Consider the following 17,703-nt stretch of genomic DNA (forward strand, 5'->3'; position numbering starts at 1 on the left):
ATGGAATCAAACTAATTTCCTTTTTCGTTTCAAGGAAAGTTTTCCAATTTAAATTCAGATCATTGTGAGACGAAGGCATGGTTAGTGTGAAAAGTGGCAGAGCCCTTTTTCCACCACTGCCCACAATCTAGTTTTTTGCTGAAAATATTCACACTCTACACATGGAGCTACGTGGTGGTCAGTCAACTCAAATATTCAAGCACCGCCTCAGAATTGTGGACAAGTTAGTTAAATATTCATTTGTGGCTCCGCCACTTGGCACACCCGGAGATCGCAGCAAAAACTGCCACACAAAAAATAACGAAGCACACAAATTATTCTTACTAACAACGCATTAAGCTGATGCATATGAAACTAGGATCCCAGGACAACCGACTGGATGTCAAAATATTACCACCCTTCCCCCTGAAACTTTTTCAAATGGTTATTTTCAGTGGTTATTTGGTAGGAGGGGTTCTTCCATGCATAAACCATACAAAAAAGTTATACTCTGGGATACAGATAAATGAGTTTTGGTTTGGACATTCGACTGATATTTTTGTGAATTTTCAAATGTATTTTTGGGTATTTCATTTTAATTAATTCCATTATATGAAATCCAAAAGAGCGGAAAAATGCGTGTGACAGCAATAGGTTTAATGGAGTTATATAGCTTTTATCATTTTTTCTGATATTTCAACTTTAATTAAGTTTAGTAAAGCACTATGGGCTTAGTGTTTGCTCATTAAATATGCCTAATAGCTGACACAGATTCTAAAAGAAGGCTTTAAGAACTATTCCTTCTTCGCAGTTACACTCCGGTTTTGTTTTTCCCAACTACGATAATTTCGGGCTTGGGGCATTTGAGGAAATGGAAACTGTAAAGAAAGGGAAAATCAAAATGGAAATGAAAATCGTTCGTGGCATTGCAATGCATTGTTTCAACAAGCGCACGCAAAGTGGTTGACGAGTTGGAAGGAGAGTGATGAGACAGGGGATTTGCGGCAGGAGATGGCGGGTGACGACCCCTGAGCGGTGAGATGAGCAAGAATATGGCATAAATCAGACTACACATATAGCCCCCGGCAACCCTCTCTCCGCAACGGCCCATCCCGCCCTTGTCAGCCAATCATAGTTTTCACACTCTAGTTAACATCATTGTCACCGGGGCTTCACTCACTCTCCGCTTTTGTGCAGACAAGTGTGGGTACAAAAAAAAATTGGTTGACGTTTGCAGTTTGTCACCAGCCTTTCCGCACCGCATGACGCACACCACGCCCTCAACCCACCGCCCTACCCTTGTATTTGGTGCACAATTTTTCAACGAATTTCCATTGCCGGCCACGTTTGCCACCCGTTTTCGGATGGAATTCTGCTTTTGTCGTTTTTAAAATTTTACCAACGTTGACATTTAAGTTAATTTGCATACTGCCGCACAATTCGGCTGGTGGCTGGTTAGCTGGGTTGCCTATGGCGATGATTATGACAATGATGGGAGCAAAATGGAGTAACAGCATCCTGGCCGTGGAGGCCAGAAACTACGGGTATCGCCAAAAACTCACCTATTCCTTTATTTTCATTCTTTCCTTCCACAACCACCCTCCATTTGCATTCAACTTTCCCTATCTCCCCCATTCCAGTGTCGTGTCGAGTCAGTATTAAAAACTAAATGTTGGCCAATTACACAAGAAATTAACATACAATTCCCATTCAAAGAATTCCAAAATTTGCCACAATCTGCATATACAGCAAAGGGAGGAAATGTAGTGTCATTTAAGGCCTCTCCAATAATTTGTTTTTGTGCCTTCTCTGCGGTTAAAGTGTGGCATAAGCAATGTGGATTGTACAAGCATGGAAGGGTTATAACAGTGGTGAACTTATGGTCATGTGATGTACTGTATTAGGCCGCACATCTTGTTGTGCTTCCGGCGTAACATTTCTATTTCTAGTTGTGTGACCCTTTCAGTGTTCATTTCTGTTTAAGACAGCCTGTTTGTTTTATTTTTATTTTTTTGTGGTAAGTCATGTAAATGAATGAAGAAAAGAAAGTTAAATAAAAATTTTGGCTACGGGGCAGAAACTTAAATTGGTAAGTATTCTTTAAAGTTTAAACTTTAAAACCTGGTAAAATCTCTGCCATTTTGGGTGCAATCTACATCCGCGTAAACCTCTACTTGCCGAACTACGTGTACGTTGCATATTAATCAAATCCGCACCGCAGGAGCGAGTTGTTGCAATTTAGCTGGATTCAGAACACCATAAAATATGCCAGCAGAAACCAAAGAGTGCCCGCATCCACACCCCCCATCTAACATCCCGACGGCATCCGCAAGGATCACACTTGTCTATCCGCGTTTAGCACGATGGGTGCCACAAGGCTTTATGGTTGCGTTGCCACCCAGCTCGTGGCACCCAATTTCCGGTGCTTGCGTAAATACATTATGCAGCTTACAACTACTTAACTGGTGGCAAAGTGGGCGAAAAGTGCGGCAACGGGAGTAGGTGGCACAAAGTGGCGAATTCAAGGTGCAACTTTTCCCGATACAAGCTCCGTCTGCTCCGGGGACTCCTCCTTCAAAGGATGCAATGAAAGTGCATGGCGAAACTGAAAAAGGTAAAGATTACGCACTGAATAAGAATACGAGGCTTTCCGCCAAGGCGTAAAGGCACTTGAAAAAAAACTATGTTCCAAGAAGGATATTTTTCACAAAAAATTAATACAAAATTTGCAGAATGATATTCTTAGAGTGGAATTATTGTATAAACCTTTTTTTTAAGCTTAAGATCTGTTTGGAAGGACGTTTTTGTTTCGATTTGGTCTCTGCATATGTGGTGTAAAGTTTTTCGAGCGAACTGGCACTCAACCTGAATCTAGACTTCCAGACAGACACCACTTTGAGGCAGCGCCGTTCACATGACAAACATGTGTGATTCGCCACTTGCTCCCAGCCAGTGCAGCAGCCCGGGAGCAGCCAGTTCCATCTGCATTTGCACAACAGTTTTGCTTTGGCGTCACTCAACCAATCCTTTCGTCCTTTTTCATCCTTTCCCGCGCGGACCTTCATCAACAACCCGTCCCTCTCCGCCCCAGCCGACAAAATGCTCGTCTGTCAGCGTGGCATACTCATGAAAGTTAAGGACTTGCATAACTTCTGGCATTTATGTGCGCTTTTCACCTGCTTGCCAACAGCATTTCCCCACTTTCACTGCGCCCCCGTGCTTTTCCATGCTTCATTACGCTAATGCCGTGTTTTCAAATTATTTTACATGCGGCTCCCACACCAGCCAGCCTCTTCACCTGCCCACCAGCTCCCGAGTGGAATTCTTTCCGCCATTTGTTGGGGGAGCGGACTGATTAGCATCCGATAAACTAGTTTTTGACATAGTTCCTGCATTATGTTACAACCATAGAATCCTACATAAATAGTTAACCTCCAAGCTGGATTATGATACGTTTAAAAATAATGAAATATGAATAAGTTCTATGGGTGGAAAGTAAAGTGTAGAAATGATTCTTTTTAATTTAAAGTTCCTCTGAAGTTCCTCCAAGTCTTCAGAGTTTATCCAAAGTAATGAAAAGCGAAATGTTAATCAATGTTTACTCCAGAAGTTGTGGGTAGACTTTTGAAAAGTTTTCGCCACTATCACTGTTTTGCCAGTCCAACAAGCAACGATCCCGACACATAAAAGCCATCTAATTAAACGCATAATAATTAAGATTGGATATCATCAAATTAATGAATGTCAAAAGCAAGACTCTGCGGCAAAGGTGATGGCCAAGGTGGGCATATAACGACAGGTTGTTTGCTTTACATAATTATTTCATTAAGTGTTTGGTGTGTGCGGCGACTCTGTCGGGAGCTTCCAGTAGTCCCAAGGACAAGATGGCCCTATTGAGAGACCTTTTCACTTTTCCACTTTGGTAATTCCAGCATTTAACAAGTCGGAAAGCTGCAGACGTTCCAGCAACAGAAGCAGCAGCGGAGCAACGCCTTGACCCCGGGCACTGCCAAAAGTGATGAGTGGTTGCGGGGATGCGAGGATGGGGCGAAGCTCATTAACAAACATTAGTTGCAAATGTTGTGAATTACTTAAGGAATTAATATTCCATGCTTCACACACACACACTCTCTTAGTCCCTGCAGAGACGGGAGGGCGGAGGGCTAGAACTTAATCCCCCCAAGGGCCTCTGGCACTCTACGTCGGCAGCCAAATGAACAGGAGTCATAAGTCCTGAGCACACACACACGCACACTCGCTCTCTGACACATTTACTTCTTAAATCCTGCTCAGCGTCTGGTGGATACACTGAGGCGTATACTTAATGCAAACTAATTCATTTCCCCCAAACACACACCCGCACTCAGTCATACATCCGCTCACACTCCCAATTGGTTATCGTCGTCTTCATCATTAGAACGATGCTTGTCTGCAGCACTAGTTAATGATAGTTGACCTCCTCCGTAAGCATATTGAATTAATGAAAGCTTTTTGTCTGTTGACCAAGATATATTCACTATCTCTCGCTCCTCTCTGTTCTACTTTTGTCCTACTACTGCCCTTATAAATGGCTTGAAGCCATCTAATCACCAGCCCTATTGTTGTTCTTATGTTGCCTAAGGGTGTTAAGTGATTAATAATTTACAACGATTTTCTTTCATCGATTTGCGGTCTGATACAGTGAATGGGTGAATTAGGAATTCCTGGGTACACTTAAAGCACTAATAAAGTAACCTAAGCAAAAAACCCCTTTTTGTTGAAAATATCAGAAAAAAATGGGAAAGGCATCTACCACAAGATCCTACCTTAAACTGAATCTGTAGTTAGAAGGAGATTCTTTCTCCGTTCCATCTTTTACCAGCTTTGTGTTCTTTTTTCTGCCTTCTCACATTAACTAGAGACACTGGATACCGAAAACTTTCAATTTTCCTGCAGGAACGCAATTCACTTTAAGCGGCTTTCAGGACATTCTCTTTGGCCCACTCTTGTTCATATCTCCTACCCTCTTCAAGGGTATTATTAATTTGGTAAAATGTATGTACATCAGTAATATAGATATCTCCGACCCTTTAAAGTAGTTAACCGATTTGTATATTGATTATAACTCTGCATCAAAATCAAAAAAAAATTATTTTTGTTACATTTTGGGAAGTAAATGAAAAATGTAAGGGAGGCTCAACAAAAGCCCCATTGTGGCTATATCTTTGCCAATTATCATCCGATTCTTAAACGGAATACATTAAACGATTTGTATATCGATTCTCATTGAATCTGCATCAAAATCTAGGAAAAAATTATTTTTTATATTTTTTGTTAAATTTTGGGGAGGATCCCCTTCAAAATCATGAACAATGTATGGGAGGCTCAATATGGGCCCCAACGGTGGCTATATCTTTGCCAGTTATCATATAATGATTTAACGAATACCTTAAAATATTGGTATATCGATTCTTATTCAATCTACATCATAAGATTAGAATCCTAGATAGGAACAAATTATTTTTTAGATTTTTTGTTAAATTTTGTGGAGGATCCCTTTGAAATTCTGAAGAATGCATGGGAGACATCATATGACCCATAGCCAAGATAGTTTCTTTCTCATTCTTCATCAAAATGTAAGAAAAAATCTTCTTCCTTCAAAGTGTATATTAACAGAAATTGTTTTCATAATAAGATTCTCATAAGGATAGGCCAAATATATTGGACATTTGCGTTGTATATCTAATAATATAGGCTGTCACTTTACTGCAAGTGTATATCAACTTCGGAACCGTCCGTTGAATAGTTTTCCTTTCTTGTTTCCGGTTAATTCCGCTCTAGTAAGTTTTGCTTTGGACTTTTTGAAGAACAGTGAAATGCAGATTTCGCATAAACAAAGCACGCACAACAAATTAAAACAAGTCATAAAGGTGTGTGGCCGAAAACAGGAAAAAAGAGCATTTTTGCCGAAACCAAACGGGAAACTCTTTGCACGAAAACTGGAACATTCCGCGCGTGTCCTGAATACTCTATGGCTGTTAATTATGCTGTCGGGCGTTGTTGGGCGATATCTTTCTCTATGGGGTAAACATTGGAAATTTCCAAGATTTATTTGCCTTTGGCGGGATGGGAAATTAGCAAGAGAGAATGGAATGGAAAAGAGGTGTGGCAGACTATGAAAAATATCTTGCGCCTTTTTATGTGCAAAATATTGAAATGTTATAGAGGAGACGGGCCAAAGGGAGGACCTGCGACAGCGGCAAAGGATACCCTTGGTTGGCTGGCTGGTTGGCTGACTGGCCGGACCCAAAGGATTCATCAGTGGCAACAGCTGTTGACTGCCGAAAATGTTAGCATTTTGCGATGATGTATCGTTGGCATCATTATAACAGCTGCCAGTATGGAGCCCTTGCCATCTTTCCATCCCATCCCGCCTCCTAAAAAGCAGGGCATGAAATTTTGGATGCGTTTTCACCCGAGCCCTGATGGGCCCTGAGCCCCATTTGTGCGTGCCTGGGGTACTTGTTGTTATATTTATCACAGAAATGTACTTTATCTTTGCCGGTGCCCAATGCGCGAAGTGCAGAGCCGGAGCCGAGAACTGGAGCCGGATAACCGGGTAGCTGGTTACCCGGATTGCTAGCGGTGGAGGATCGGGAGTACCCGTAACCCTATACCCTTGGGCCAGGGCATTCGTCAACAGCTGCTGCGGAGGAGCAGTCCCCAGGCCCCACCAGCAATTTTGCCTTTTCCCATCTGGATGCCAGTGGGCTTACATGCAAACTAAATTATATAAAAATACACACTTATTCGTATATATTGTTTCGAGATTAAACTTGCATTATGAACCCGCGGACAGCGAAAGTTGCGTCGTAAAAAAAGTGAAGCAGATGTTTGATTTTCACTTTTATATGGCCGAAGAATGTTGCCAACATGTATTTTTAATGTTTAAATCCCATTTGATGGATGGCAATAAAAAACGGCTTTGCGCTGAAAAAAGGCCAAATGTCCTTCAACCTGATTATGATTGAGACTTAACCTGAGCACTAAAATGAATTTCCGAACAATAAAGTGTTTTATCAGGATACTTAATGGTTTATGTACATAGTTTATTGAAGCCCTTTGGCTATATCGTCAAGTCGAATTTCTGAAATTAACGCCTGTGAGAGCTACCTCTCTTCCGGTATCACTACTTCATATAAATTCCAAGTCACATATGCAAATTCCTGGCCGACCCCGGGATATTGATTGACATGCAGTATTCTGCGCGTGGTGTAACTCACTAATTAGCATAAGTCCATTACTGGCCAAAATGACAAACCATGGGCTTGGACCAACCTAGTTGACCTGCATGTGACCTGACGTGAATATGTGGTCGGCTCTAATTCTATGCCATTCGTGGTGACATATGCCAAAATGTGCGCCCATTTAGGCAGCTATTGTGTGGGCTAAGCACAGTCTTGAATTTTACTCATTAAGCATTTAAATGGTTCAGAGTTATAGGAAGTACAATAACAAGAATAAATGAAAATAATTCTATATCTCGTTTCTATTCTAAATCAAAAATAATCTCTTTACTAGCTATTCCATAAACTTGTTTTTCGTTCTCAATTTTCGTTGCCATGACTAAAAGCATTTCCAGGCAACTGAGTCACTTGCAACTGGCTGATGCTTTATTGTTTAAGAAATCCAACTTCTGCAATATATGTAAGCCTGCCGGGCGAAGGACGTTTATTTAATATGAGACATGACAATATTGTCTTGGCCTTTGCCCAGAATCTTCTGTTCAGTTCTTTTCTGCTCTCTACTCTACCGTTTTCGTTGTTACCCGACTCTGATGGCAGACATCATTATTTCTGGAGTGGTTGTTGCGCTGATAAACTCGCAAAGCGTGGCAGTCCCGCTCTCCTGATTCCTTTTTCCGCACACCCCATTCCAATACAGTTCGGTTAGCATCGTCATCGTCTTTGGCGTATTTATCCCTTATGCAAAAAGGCAAAAATAAAACAGACAAACAGAAGCGTTGTAACTCTTCCTGGGCCAAGATGGCAATAAAAAAATGCTTACAATTTATCGATTTCATATTAGTAGACTCACTGGCACACACATCATGATCGGAGAAAGTCCCGACAAGGTCTTCACATAAATTTCCAGCAGCCGCAAAGTATGCCACAAAATCCCTGACTTTCTTTTCCACGCAATTTAGATGTTGGCTCTCAACTTTTTTCCGCTGCTGTCGGTTGATTCTCGCTTTTTTTGTTAATGCCTTGATTTCAATTTGTCTGCATCGCACCGCCGCCCGAATGTGGGTCAGCGTTTTTTCCTTACTTCACTTTGGGCTGCCTTGCTAATTCGAAGACAGAATTTTTGGGCCAAAGAACGTGCTAATTAAATCAAATTGTCTCCTAATTGTTGTCGAGTTTCGATTTCTTTGACCTGAATTTTAAAAGAATATTTGTACGGAAATAAATATGGGAAAACTTTTCACTTTGGCTTTAAATTGGCTTTAATTATTTATGTAATTGTTTAATCAATGAGAATAAGTATATTTTCATAACAGATGAAAAAGGTTAATAATATAACTTTATTTAATTATTAATTACATAATTGGTCACAAAATTGTCTTCATTTTAATAACAATGCAATTAAACTATACAATTAAAAAGACGCTTTTTATTAAACTTTACATAAAAAGGATAAAAAAAGAAGCTTACAATAGATTACCTATGGATTTTTAATATGAACATTATATAAAGTTTTGAAATGATATGGCTCCATCGGGAATAATCTGATAATGCCACCACGAAATAGCTAGCACAATAGAATTTTCGCCACGGCCAGTTCAATATTCCGCAAACAATTCATCATTTATGCCAAATATTGTGTGTGCAGTACAAATTATAAACCGAACTACTGGATGCCGATTTGATAAGCTGATTTATGCTCCATGTTTAGTCTGCGGCCAACCACCCACCATCCTTTCAGATGACAGGGAAATCATTAGGCTAATGCGATTGGGGGGCGGTGTGGTGATTTAAGGGGAGTGGAGTGGAGTGGACTGGAGCGAAGTGGATTGGAATGCCAAATGTAAACACAAATATTGGAAATGGCAAACAAAAACGAGCTGTGCACATAAATTAGAGGACGAAATCAGTAATCCTACTGATTCCGGGATACAGCTGAAATGACGCGATATGCAAAGTCAGTTGGCCCCGTCGATAACAAATGTGGAACAATTATGGCCGCATTAAGCATATGCTCAACTGGCCATCTCCTCCATCCATATGGCATGCTAATGCCGAGTGCACCGTCAGTCGCTCTTTGGTTGCTTTTGGCAGCTGAGGATTTGCATAAGTCCCACAGCATTTATTCAATAAGCACTCCCCACTGGTCCTCGCTGGACCACATACGGGCAGTTAGAGAATCACTTGACTCAGCTTTAAGACCACTTAATAATCCACTTGGATGGGTTAAAGGCGGTCCCACGTTCACCGGATCCACTTGCTGATTGCCCGCACAGTTGGCATTGATTTACGGGTGGACTGGCCCAAGATACCACCACCCAATCCCAATCGCAATGGCAATCCCAATCCCCACTCCAGGACAAAACCCGTTGCCATTCGCAATCCCAATCCCAGCCCCAATCCGGTATGCAAATCGAATACAACTAAATGTAAACACATACAAATGCAGTCGAAGATGGCAACCTTCGTTGTCCGCACTCCGTACCATTTCTATTTTTCCGATTTGATTTCGCAAGGGTTCTAATGCCCTCGAATCTGATGCGGATGGAGTGGGCCACGGTGGGCAGGAGTATTGGCCGACTGGATGTCTGGCAGACATCCTAGGCAAACTTTTCCCTCAACGGCTTAACTTTTTTGCACGTGTAGTTGGCCAGCAGGAGTTGATGGGGGCAAGAGCCCTACTTTTAGTTAAATTCAAAAAAAAGCCCGAGACCTCTTTTGTTTCTTGGCAATCCCTTAAAATGTTTTCACAGCCACCTTTGCAGGCGAGCCAGAACTTTTAAATTGCAAGGCGAAGTTTCAACATCAATTTAAGAATAATGAATTACATTGTAGTTGGAATACGAAAAAATATCTCTTAGCTGATGAACTGTTCTAGTCAAGGTCTGTCGGGACAGTTTTGCTGCACCCACAACAAGGGAAATTATAGGACGTCTGGCCGCATGCTAATGAGATGAAAAACCTTGGCGAAAGAAAGATCAACCAGGTAGATCAACACCCGGCGTTTACACCCTCTTCGCCAGGCCAGACAACAATGGGCCATAAACGCATTAACAGTAATGGTAAATAAAGCAAGCTTGAAGATCAGGTAAGATGAATCTGCGATGGCGCACCTGCGCACTACCAGCACGCAACTTGTTTGATGTCGCGCTCCACGATCGAACGCGGTTCGAGTTGGTTTGTTGTATCAGAGAAGCCAACTTGGAATTTTTTTTATCAAGTTATTAAATAATAACAAAATATAAAATATAATGTTAATGAATAGCATTAATATTATTTACTAAGTTTTATTTCTCCAAAATTCCGTACTACAGAACCATAAAATACCATATAATACAAAAACTTCTTATTCTTGAAAGCGAAAAATTCTTGGGAAGATTTTTGAAACAACTTCTTCCAGAACAAAATCTCTTTCACTATTAGTAGTATCTTTTATATTACCCATATTCTGCAAATGGGGGGGCAAATGGACATCTGGACATTTAAAATTGTCTTCAGGATGTTTCCTTGATAGGTATACATAATGTTATGTATGAAAAATTCATAAAAAGAATAAAGGATATCGTTAAATATATAGTTCATAGACATCTTAAAAATTTAAAATTTTTCCAGCCTAACTGGATTATTCCTTTAACAAACAAGTTTTTTGTTTATTAATTGGGATTGGTATTTTCCTAAATTTTTACAAAAATTTTTACAAAAATACAAAAGTTTTGTCTGGAAATTGCTGGAATTGCCATATTCAATAATATATTATCCCACAGCTAGGATCAATTTTTATATACATAATTCCGAATATTAAATATCATTTCTTGGCACCGATCTGAGGCCCGAAGCCACTGCGATTGCAGTTCTTCGGGTCGCTTCGGGGCCCGTCGCGAAGTCCAAGAAATGGGTCAGGCTATAAAAGCACAAGTTCAAGGCGATCGCCGTTTCAGACAACTTCAGCAGCAGTCGCAGCAACATCAAACTATCTGCTAACCAGCCTAAGAAACCAGCCCTGCCTGAGTGCCAAGTGAAATCCGAAGTCTCTCGAATTCCGATCCAAGTAAACGAAAGTTGCCATCGATCGACCATCAAAAAAAAGAGAGAGCAATTTTCCGGTGCAATTTTTGGGTGAATTTTTAAGTGATTTGTGTGCTTGACAATCGCGTGCTGAAATTTGCAATTTTTTCTAGTGCGACGAGCCAATCTAACTGAGCTGAGGGTGTAATTAAACTTCAGCTTAATTGCTTCGAACTCACCGAACTGAAAGACTGCGGATAAATAGACAGGTGAGAGAAATTGTTGAATTGAAAATGTCCAACAAGGGACATTAGATGGCTTTGATATGGGATTATAGGATAGAGTACTGAAAAGTGTTGCAGATCTGATAAAGTTTAATTCGAAAAGGTAGATTTAGTCACCCATTTGAAGTAAAAGTTGAAGATGACTAAAGGGTTTTTGGTGACTAAACGAAGGTTTCGTAATAATGTCATTAACAAATCTCTTCAGATAAAGATTATATGTAAGATATACGCAGTAGTATCCAACTACTGCTTTTAAATTTTAAATAGTAACACAGTTCTAAATATTGGAACTAGCCCGCAACACTAACTTGAGGCAATGCGTTCAGCTAGAATCGGGCATTAGAAAGTTATTGACAATTGATCGAATGCCACTATTTGGCCTCCCCCCATCTCACGTTTGTTTGTCCATCAAATTGGGGCTATATGGCAACAGCCAAATATTTGGGTCAGGCCAAAAGAAATAACAGAACTCGAGGCATAAATCCAGCAATAAAAACAACAAGCATAGCAGCAGCAGCAGCAACAGCAAAGCAAGCAACGGAAGAGGGGAGAATTTCTGTTAAACGAGTTAGCAACTTTGCATGAAAAAGCAAACAGAAACCCATCGACTGGACGTGAAGAGTGGAACATGTCAAAGCACCTGGAGCGGGGTAGGGATGGCGTGGCGTGGTGTGGCGTGGGGAGGCGTGGCTGACAAGGTGCGATGAGGTGTAAGGTGTGGCGGGACGACAGGCACGCACATATGGATGTGTGCATTGAGCCAAGTTCTTTTCAGGCCGAATGTGCAGCGATGATGGCCGCCCACTGACCCAAATGGGCGCCAAAGAATTTCGTTTTCAAGTGGGCTCACTCTTTGACATCCCCCACGGCCACCCCCCCTTGCTGGCGGAGGCCTTGTGGCTGTTTTGTCTGTGGCCTTGATTCGAAGTGGGTCTCTTTCTCTTCCTGCGTCTCGGAATCTCGTTCGCTTGGCCAATTAACGCCTGCCTTTTTGGCCAGGTCTTTTGGCCAAATTCCCGGAGCGAGTTTATTTATTTGATTGCCTGCCCAAAGGTCACGATTGCCAGCTATTTGTTTACCTAGTTGAGTTCCAGTCTTTTGCCCGCCTCGAAGCAAGTAGTTTTTTGTAACTTTCATTCATTGGTTGCTTTTGGCATTTTGCGGTTGACGTTGTTGCCGCCAGTGTAAGCGAGGTGAAAGTTTTTCTCTGTAGCTGTTAAGTCGTGTTTAATACATTTTATGTTTGGGCCGAGTTGCTCTGAATTTGTTTTTCTCGATTGTAGCCGAGAGAATGTAAATCATTTTCGCAAAACAACCAGCAGGCACTTGTAGATTAACCAAAGCGAATCTCGACTTTCGGCTCGGCTGCAGTGACAGTTGCATTTCGGCCAACAGGCTGCCTAATAACAATAATGGCTCTGGAAATTGCAAGTGCAATTTGTTCTGCTTTCTATGGCTTGTCTTCTGGCGACTGCATTTCGGGGTCAGTAAAAGTTTTCGGTAGGCTCATCTTTGTCAAAACAATAAGTGGATCACAGCCCTCAGATTGCATCACAGGCCATGCTGTTACCAAATAATCGATAAACCTATCCTCACTCTAGGCAAAGAGGCAGACATTAAAATGCAGCTCATTCGACGGCCGTTTTGGCCAAGTGACAGTTCGCCAGCGCTTTTTTTCTGCAGAGGTTGCTGACCACATGCCCAAACGAAAGACTTAAGAAACGAACTCGCCAGCTATCTAGAAAGCGGCCGTGCATTTCAATTGAGGCTAAGCACTTACCAAAACACTTCTATTAATTAAATTTTTTTTCAATTCATCTCGGGTTAAGTTCGAGTCAATAAACCTCGGCTTGATTCTGGCCAAAAAGAAAGTGAAACGTAAGTTTCTCTCGGCCTGGGCCCGGAAACCAGTCCGTGACTGTCCAGAAACCCGGCCCGGCCAAAGCTCTGACTCACGCCCTCGAAAATATTCCGCTCCCAGAAAGCCAAAACGAAGAATGGAGAAGTGGAGAAGCATCAGCACCAGCTGGCCTGCTCACTTACCGCAAATCACGAACATTTTACCGCTTTCCCATCTTTGACTTTGACCAGGGAGCGAACCAGTGGAGCGTGCTGCGGCACGAGACCGCAAACGAAACTGAAAATAAATATCATGATATGAGGGACCATCGCATAAATTACTGAAATGATATTTCTCGTTTACTGCCAAAGAACTCGGTTATTGTTACACCCCCGCCTTCGCGTCTCAAAAATTGTTATTATGTTTCTCTTTCGAGGCTGTGCGGTTTCTACACTTTCTAATTTGCGACTTTTGACCAACGGCAAGTGTAATTGCTGCTCACTTTATTGAAATACTTATATTGCCGTTGTTTGGTCCGAGATTTTTTTCTTAATTGCCATGAAAGTAAGAGTTGCGTGCAAAGTTTTCAGCTTTAGTTGCGTGTTTTCATTAAAACATAAACGGCGATCTCCTCAATGGCGCCTCACTACGGAGAACATAACGAGCCTCATTAACTAGCATGCCAAGGGAATTATGTCATTTCGATCTTGGGCATTATAGGAGAGGGCTTGTGCATCGCAGGCTTCTGGCTATTTCCCACTTTATTGGCTAGAAATCAATAAAATTTCTCTGCCATAGATTTCAGCTATTAGTTACCATTATCTTAACCACTAATAGCTGGATCACGCTTAACACGGCGCTTTCTAAATTTACATGCCAGCCGTAATTTCCCCGGGGAACTGGGTCAAATTGTGTCACAAACAATCAAAGCCCCATTGGCATAACCGTGTGGGGAGATGGGGACTCGCGCGGTAATGATTAATGACCCCACGATTTACACATCAATGCGTTGACCCATTCTGGAAAGCCTGTTCTGGAGCCGGCAATTATATGGGGATCGATGCAATCTCAGCCATTGGCATTCCACGATCGCCGCTCGACTCGTTGGCTTTATTAATTGTAACGGGAACCTGTTGCATGACATCTGAGCGAAAGAACCGCTAGCCACGGAACTGGTTCTGGGGCAGAATGATATTGTAGAACATAAAAAGACGAGATAAAACAGATATGAAGAGCCTCACCTAGAGCATTCACATTCCCATTCTAATTTTACCCAATTGAGAATGGTTGGCGATGCTAATATCGCAAATCCAGCAAAGCTCCGATGATCGCCGGGAGGAAGTTAGCGGCTAATTGCCGTACTTGCCACCTAACCGCCGCGGCGGCTGCTTTCTAACAATAACACACATCCAATGTGTGTGTGAGTTTCCCAACCTGCCACTGCCACTCGGTTAATTTCCCTGCTGCAAGTGCTCCTCTTCACCCAGGAACAGGTTATCGCTGACCGACACCTTAATTGGGAGCAGTTAGACTCGTTTCTGGATGTTTCGGAAGCGACAGCGCCTCGAATTTAATTACACGCCGCAACTTTCTTATCTGGTTTTCATGGAAATTGTAACATATTTAAAGCACCGCCAATGGGAAAAATTTGACAATTGTATTTTGGGAAATTCCACCCAGAAGAGTTTGTTATTCACGAAGAAAGTTAGAAAATGTTGAATCAATTACACTCGTTCATAAAAATTATTAAAAGGAATAATGGGAAATCTTCACATCTTTTTTATTTTATTAAACAATGAAAAGTTCATAAAACTATTGCCTATATATACCTACGTAATGACCCTAAATAGTCTCAACTTACGAATGGTAAAAGCATTACAAATATTGATATAATGGGTCTCAGCGTGTGCCCCACAAATGGGTCAAGCTGATTTCAATTCCCCACCTGTGTCGCAGTTCAGGAGCCTCGCTCGCACTCAGTTGGGCAATGTGAAAGTGTTGTTATGCGGAAGGCAGTGTCCGAATAGTTGGCCCTTGTTGAATTTCAAACAGCTTAACCGACTGCCATCTTCGCCTTCGTTTTGCAGAAGTCATGTGGAATCAACGGAAAGTGCACGCCTGCCTGCTGCTCTCCATCGTGGCGAGCAACTGCCTGCTGATGACCTTTGCCTTCCCCCAGCAGGAGGTCTATCAGCGACAGCACCAGGTGACCCAGTCACCTGTCTTCCGGGACGAGAGCAGTGCCAGGAAATTCGCTGTGAAGCCGAATGCCTCGAAGAAGGTGGCTTTGGACGACATCGAGGATGATCTGGAGACCAATCAGATCCAGGAGAGCGTGGGCGGACCCGGAGGATTCACCTGGTCCAACATGCTGTCCACGGTGATGACCATGTTCTTCAATAACGCCGTTAACGCACCCACCAAGTCCGACGACGTGGACAACTCCATCGGTCTGGGCGGCAGCCCCTGGGCTAATGTCATCTCCATGGGTGAGTTTATACTGTGGAATAGACCACTACTGCTGATCACTACTGATCAGCCTTTTCCGTAAAGTTAATTTCCCATGGTCATAACCCCGTAATTCGCATCTCCACAGGTCTTCGCATCATCAACACCTTGCTGGGCGGAGGAGCTCCGAGCGATGGCATCGATAAGGTCGACAACGGCGGATCTCCCATGCAGGTAATCGATCGATCCATTAGCCCATAACATGGTGTACACTCACTGATTGCTTTTGTGCCACTTTTGTTTTGTTTCGCTTTATCGTAATTCTGTATCGCTGCTGTTTGATTGTTACCGTTTTCGTTTTATGTCTATATTTTATATCCAATACTCGTACTGATACTCTGATACTGATACTCTGATACCGATTACTGAATACCGAATACTGATTACTGATTCTGGTGCCTGGCTCTTCTTATTCTCTTGATTATGTTGTTTCCCGCCTACCTCCTACTCTACCTCTACCTCGCTAATAATCGCACAGGGCATATTGGTGGCTGTGATGTCTGCCGTTTTAGGCACCAGAGACCCCGATCAAGTCAACTCGATGGCCAAGCAAGCTGGCGAGGTAAAACATCTTTATTGCTTTCACAACATTAAGAAAACCAAAGACACGAAGCAGCATCAGGCAGCAAGATGTGGTATTACATTTTTTAGAAGAAATAAATTAAATTATCTTATCTTGGTAAAATAAATAATATCTTAATACTACTAATCGCAGACATGATCCACATCTTGCTGTCCAATGCCTATGTAATTAGACAACCACACACACACACCGAACACACAGATACACACACGGACATACACCTCTAGAATTGGCACAAGCAATTGCAACTAATTGACTAATGCTTCCTCTACCTTGCACACACACACTCGCGCACACACACACACACACACACACTTTCCACTGAACAACGCTCCCCCTTCCGCATCCACAGTTCATACAGATCGTGATGAACCTGCTGGACGCCCTGAAGACCTCCTTCTCCCACCGCTCCCTGACCGCCCGCTCCCTGGGCAAGCGCGACTCCGTCAGCGACGCCGTCGTGGCGAGCATCTCCCTGATGAAGGGCTACGTCCGCACCTACCGCAACTCGGAGGACCGCTGCACCCAGAAGTACATGTGCGACGCCAACACGGAGTGCGTTCGCGAGATCGGCGGCAGCAGCATCTTCTGCCAACTAGGATCGTAAGTGAAACCATTTTTAATCCATAATATAACTATTCTAAATATTTAATGTTTTTATCTCTCCAGTTATGCCACCAGCTACGTCCTTGGACGCACCAGCGGCAGCAGCTTCGAGGATCTCTACGATGCTGGACGCAGGGGCCGATCGGGCTTCGACTGTCGCCAGATGTATCTGGAGTGCAACGAGGTCTAGACCCTCCCGACACCCACGACTGGACACTTTCTCTTTAAACTAATTTAAATTAATTTATGTACTTCCACCTAGGCATTAGCTATTTATATTATTTATTTAAAAAATGCTGTATTTATGTAGACGAGTTGCTTCTTTTAAGCGGACAAACAAAAGGAAATCTTTAAAAATAAAATGCATTCAATGAAAACATAATTTTTGGGAAAATTTCATTCCTTTCCACAAGTTTTTAAAGTTTATAAGTACTAGATGGGCTAATTGGATTAATTATAAAAAACTTCTTAAGAAAAACTAAAAAAAAGAGTATTTACCACGTTTCAACCAGCTTCTACCAGCTAGCAAACGACTGCCAAAAGCTGAAATCTACAGAACTAGCGCCATCTTGCGGCAAATATACTAACTTCACCACTAGATGGCGGCATGAAAAAACATGGCTTCCACAGTTATTTACATGACGGCCATGTTTAAAATTTTCAAAAAGAATGGCG

The 17,703-nt window shown here is 42.3% G+C and overlaps 1 protein-coding gene across 2 annotated transcripts; it reads left to right on the top strand.

The window, feature by feature from the left end:
- Positions 1-11,120: 11,120 nt before the first annotated feature.
- LOC6500528 lies at positions 11,121-17,410 on the top strand. 2 transcript variants are annotated; one of them, XM_014911112.3, is made up of 7 exons: positions 11,121-11,318; positions 11,381-11,476; positions 15,419-15,820; positions 15,928-16,013; positions 16,318-16,401; positions 16,775-17,025; positions 17,092-17,410. In XM_014911112.3, the coding sequence occupies exons 3-7, from the start codon at positions 15,424-15,426 to the stop codon at positions 17,216-17,218; spliced, it is 945 nt and encodes a 314-aa protein (XP_014766598.1). In that variant the 5' UTR covers positions 11,121-11,318; positions 11,381-11,476; positions 15,419-15,423; the 3' UTR covers positions 17,219-17,410. The 2 variants fall into 2 exon arrangements, with proteins under 2 accessions (XP_014766598.1, XP_032305650.1); XM_032449759.2 differs by lacking the exon at positions 16,318-16,401.
- The last annotated feature ends 293 nt before the right edge of the window (positions 17,411-17,703 follow it).

This window comes from Drosophila ananassae, chromosome 2L (genome assembly GCF_017639315.1).
Source record: "Drosophila ananassae strain 14024-0371.13 chromosome 2L, ASM1763931v2, whole genome shotgun sequence".
NCBI classification, from domain to species: Eukaryota; Metazoa; Arthropoda; class Insecta; order Diptera; family Drosophilidae; genus Drosophila; species Drosophila ananassae.

Coding starts and splice junctions, on each gene's coding strand:
- LOC6500528 (XM_014911112.3), top strand. CDS start 15,424: ATGTGGAATCAACGGAAAGTGCACGCCTGCCTGCTGCTCTCCATCGTG. Junction 15,821..15,927: donor GGCTAATGTCATCTCCATGG/GTGAGTTTATAC, acceptor GCATCTCCACAG/GTCTTCGCATCATCAACACC. Junction 16,402..16,774: donor TGGCCAAGCAAGCTGGCGAG/GTAAAACATCTT, acceptor CCGCATCCACAG/TTCATACAGATCGTGATGAA.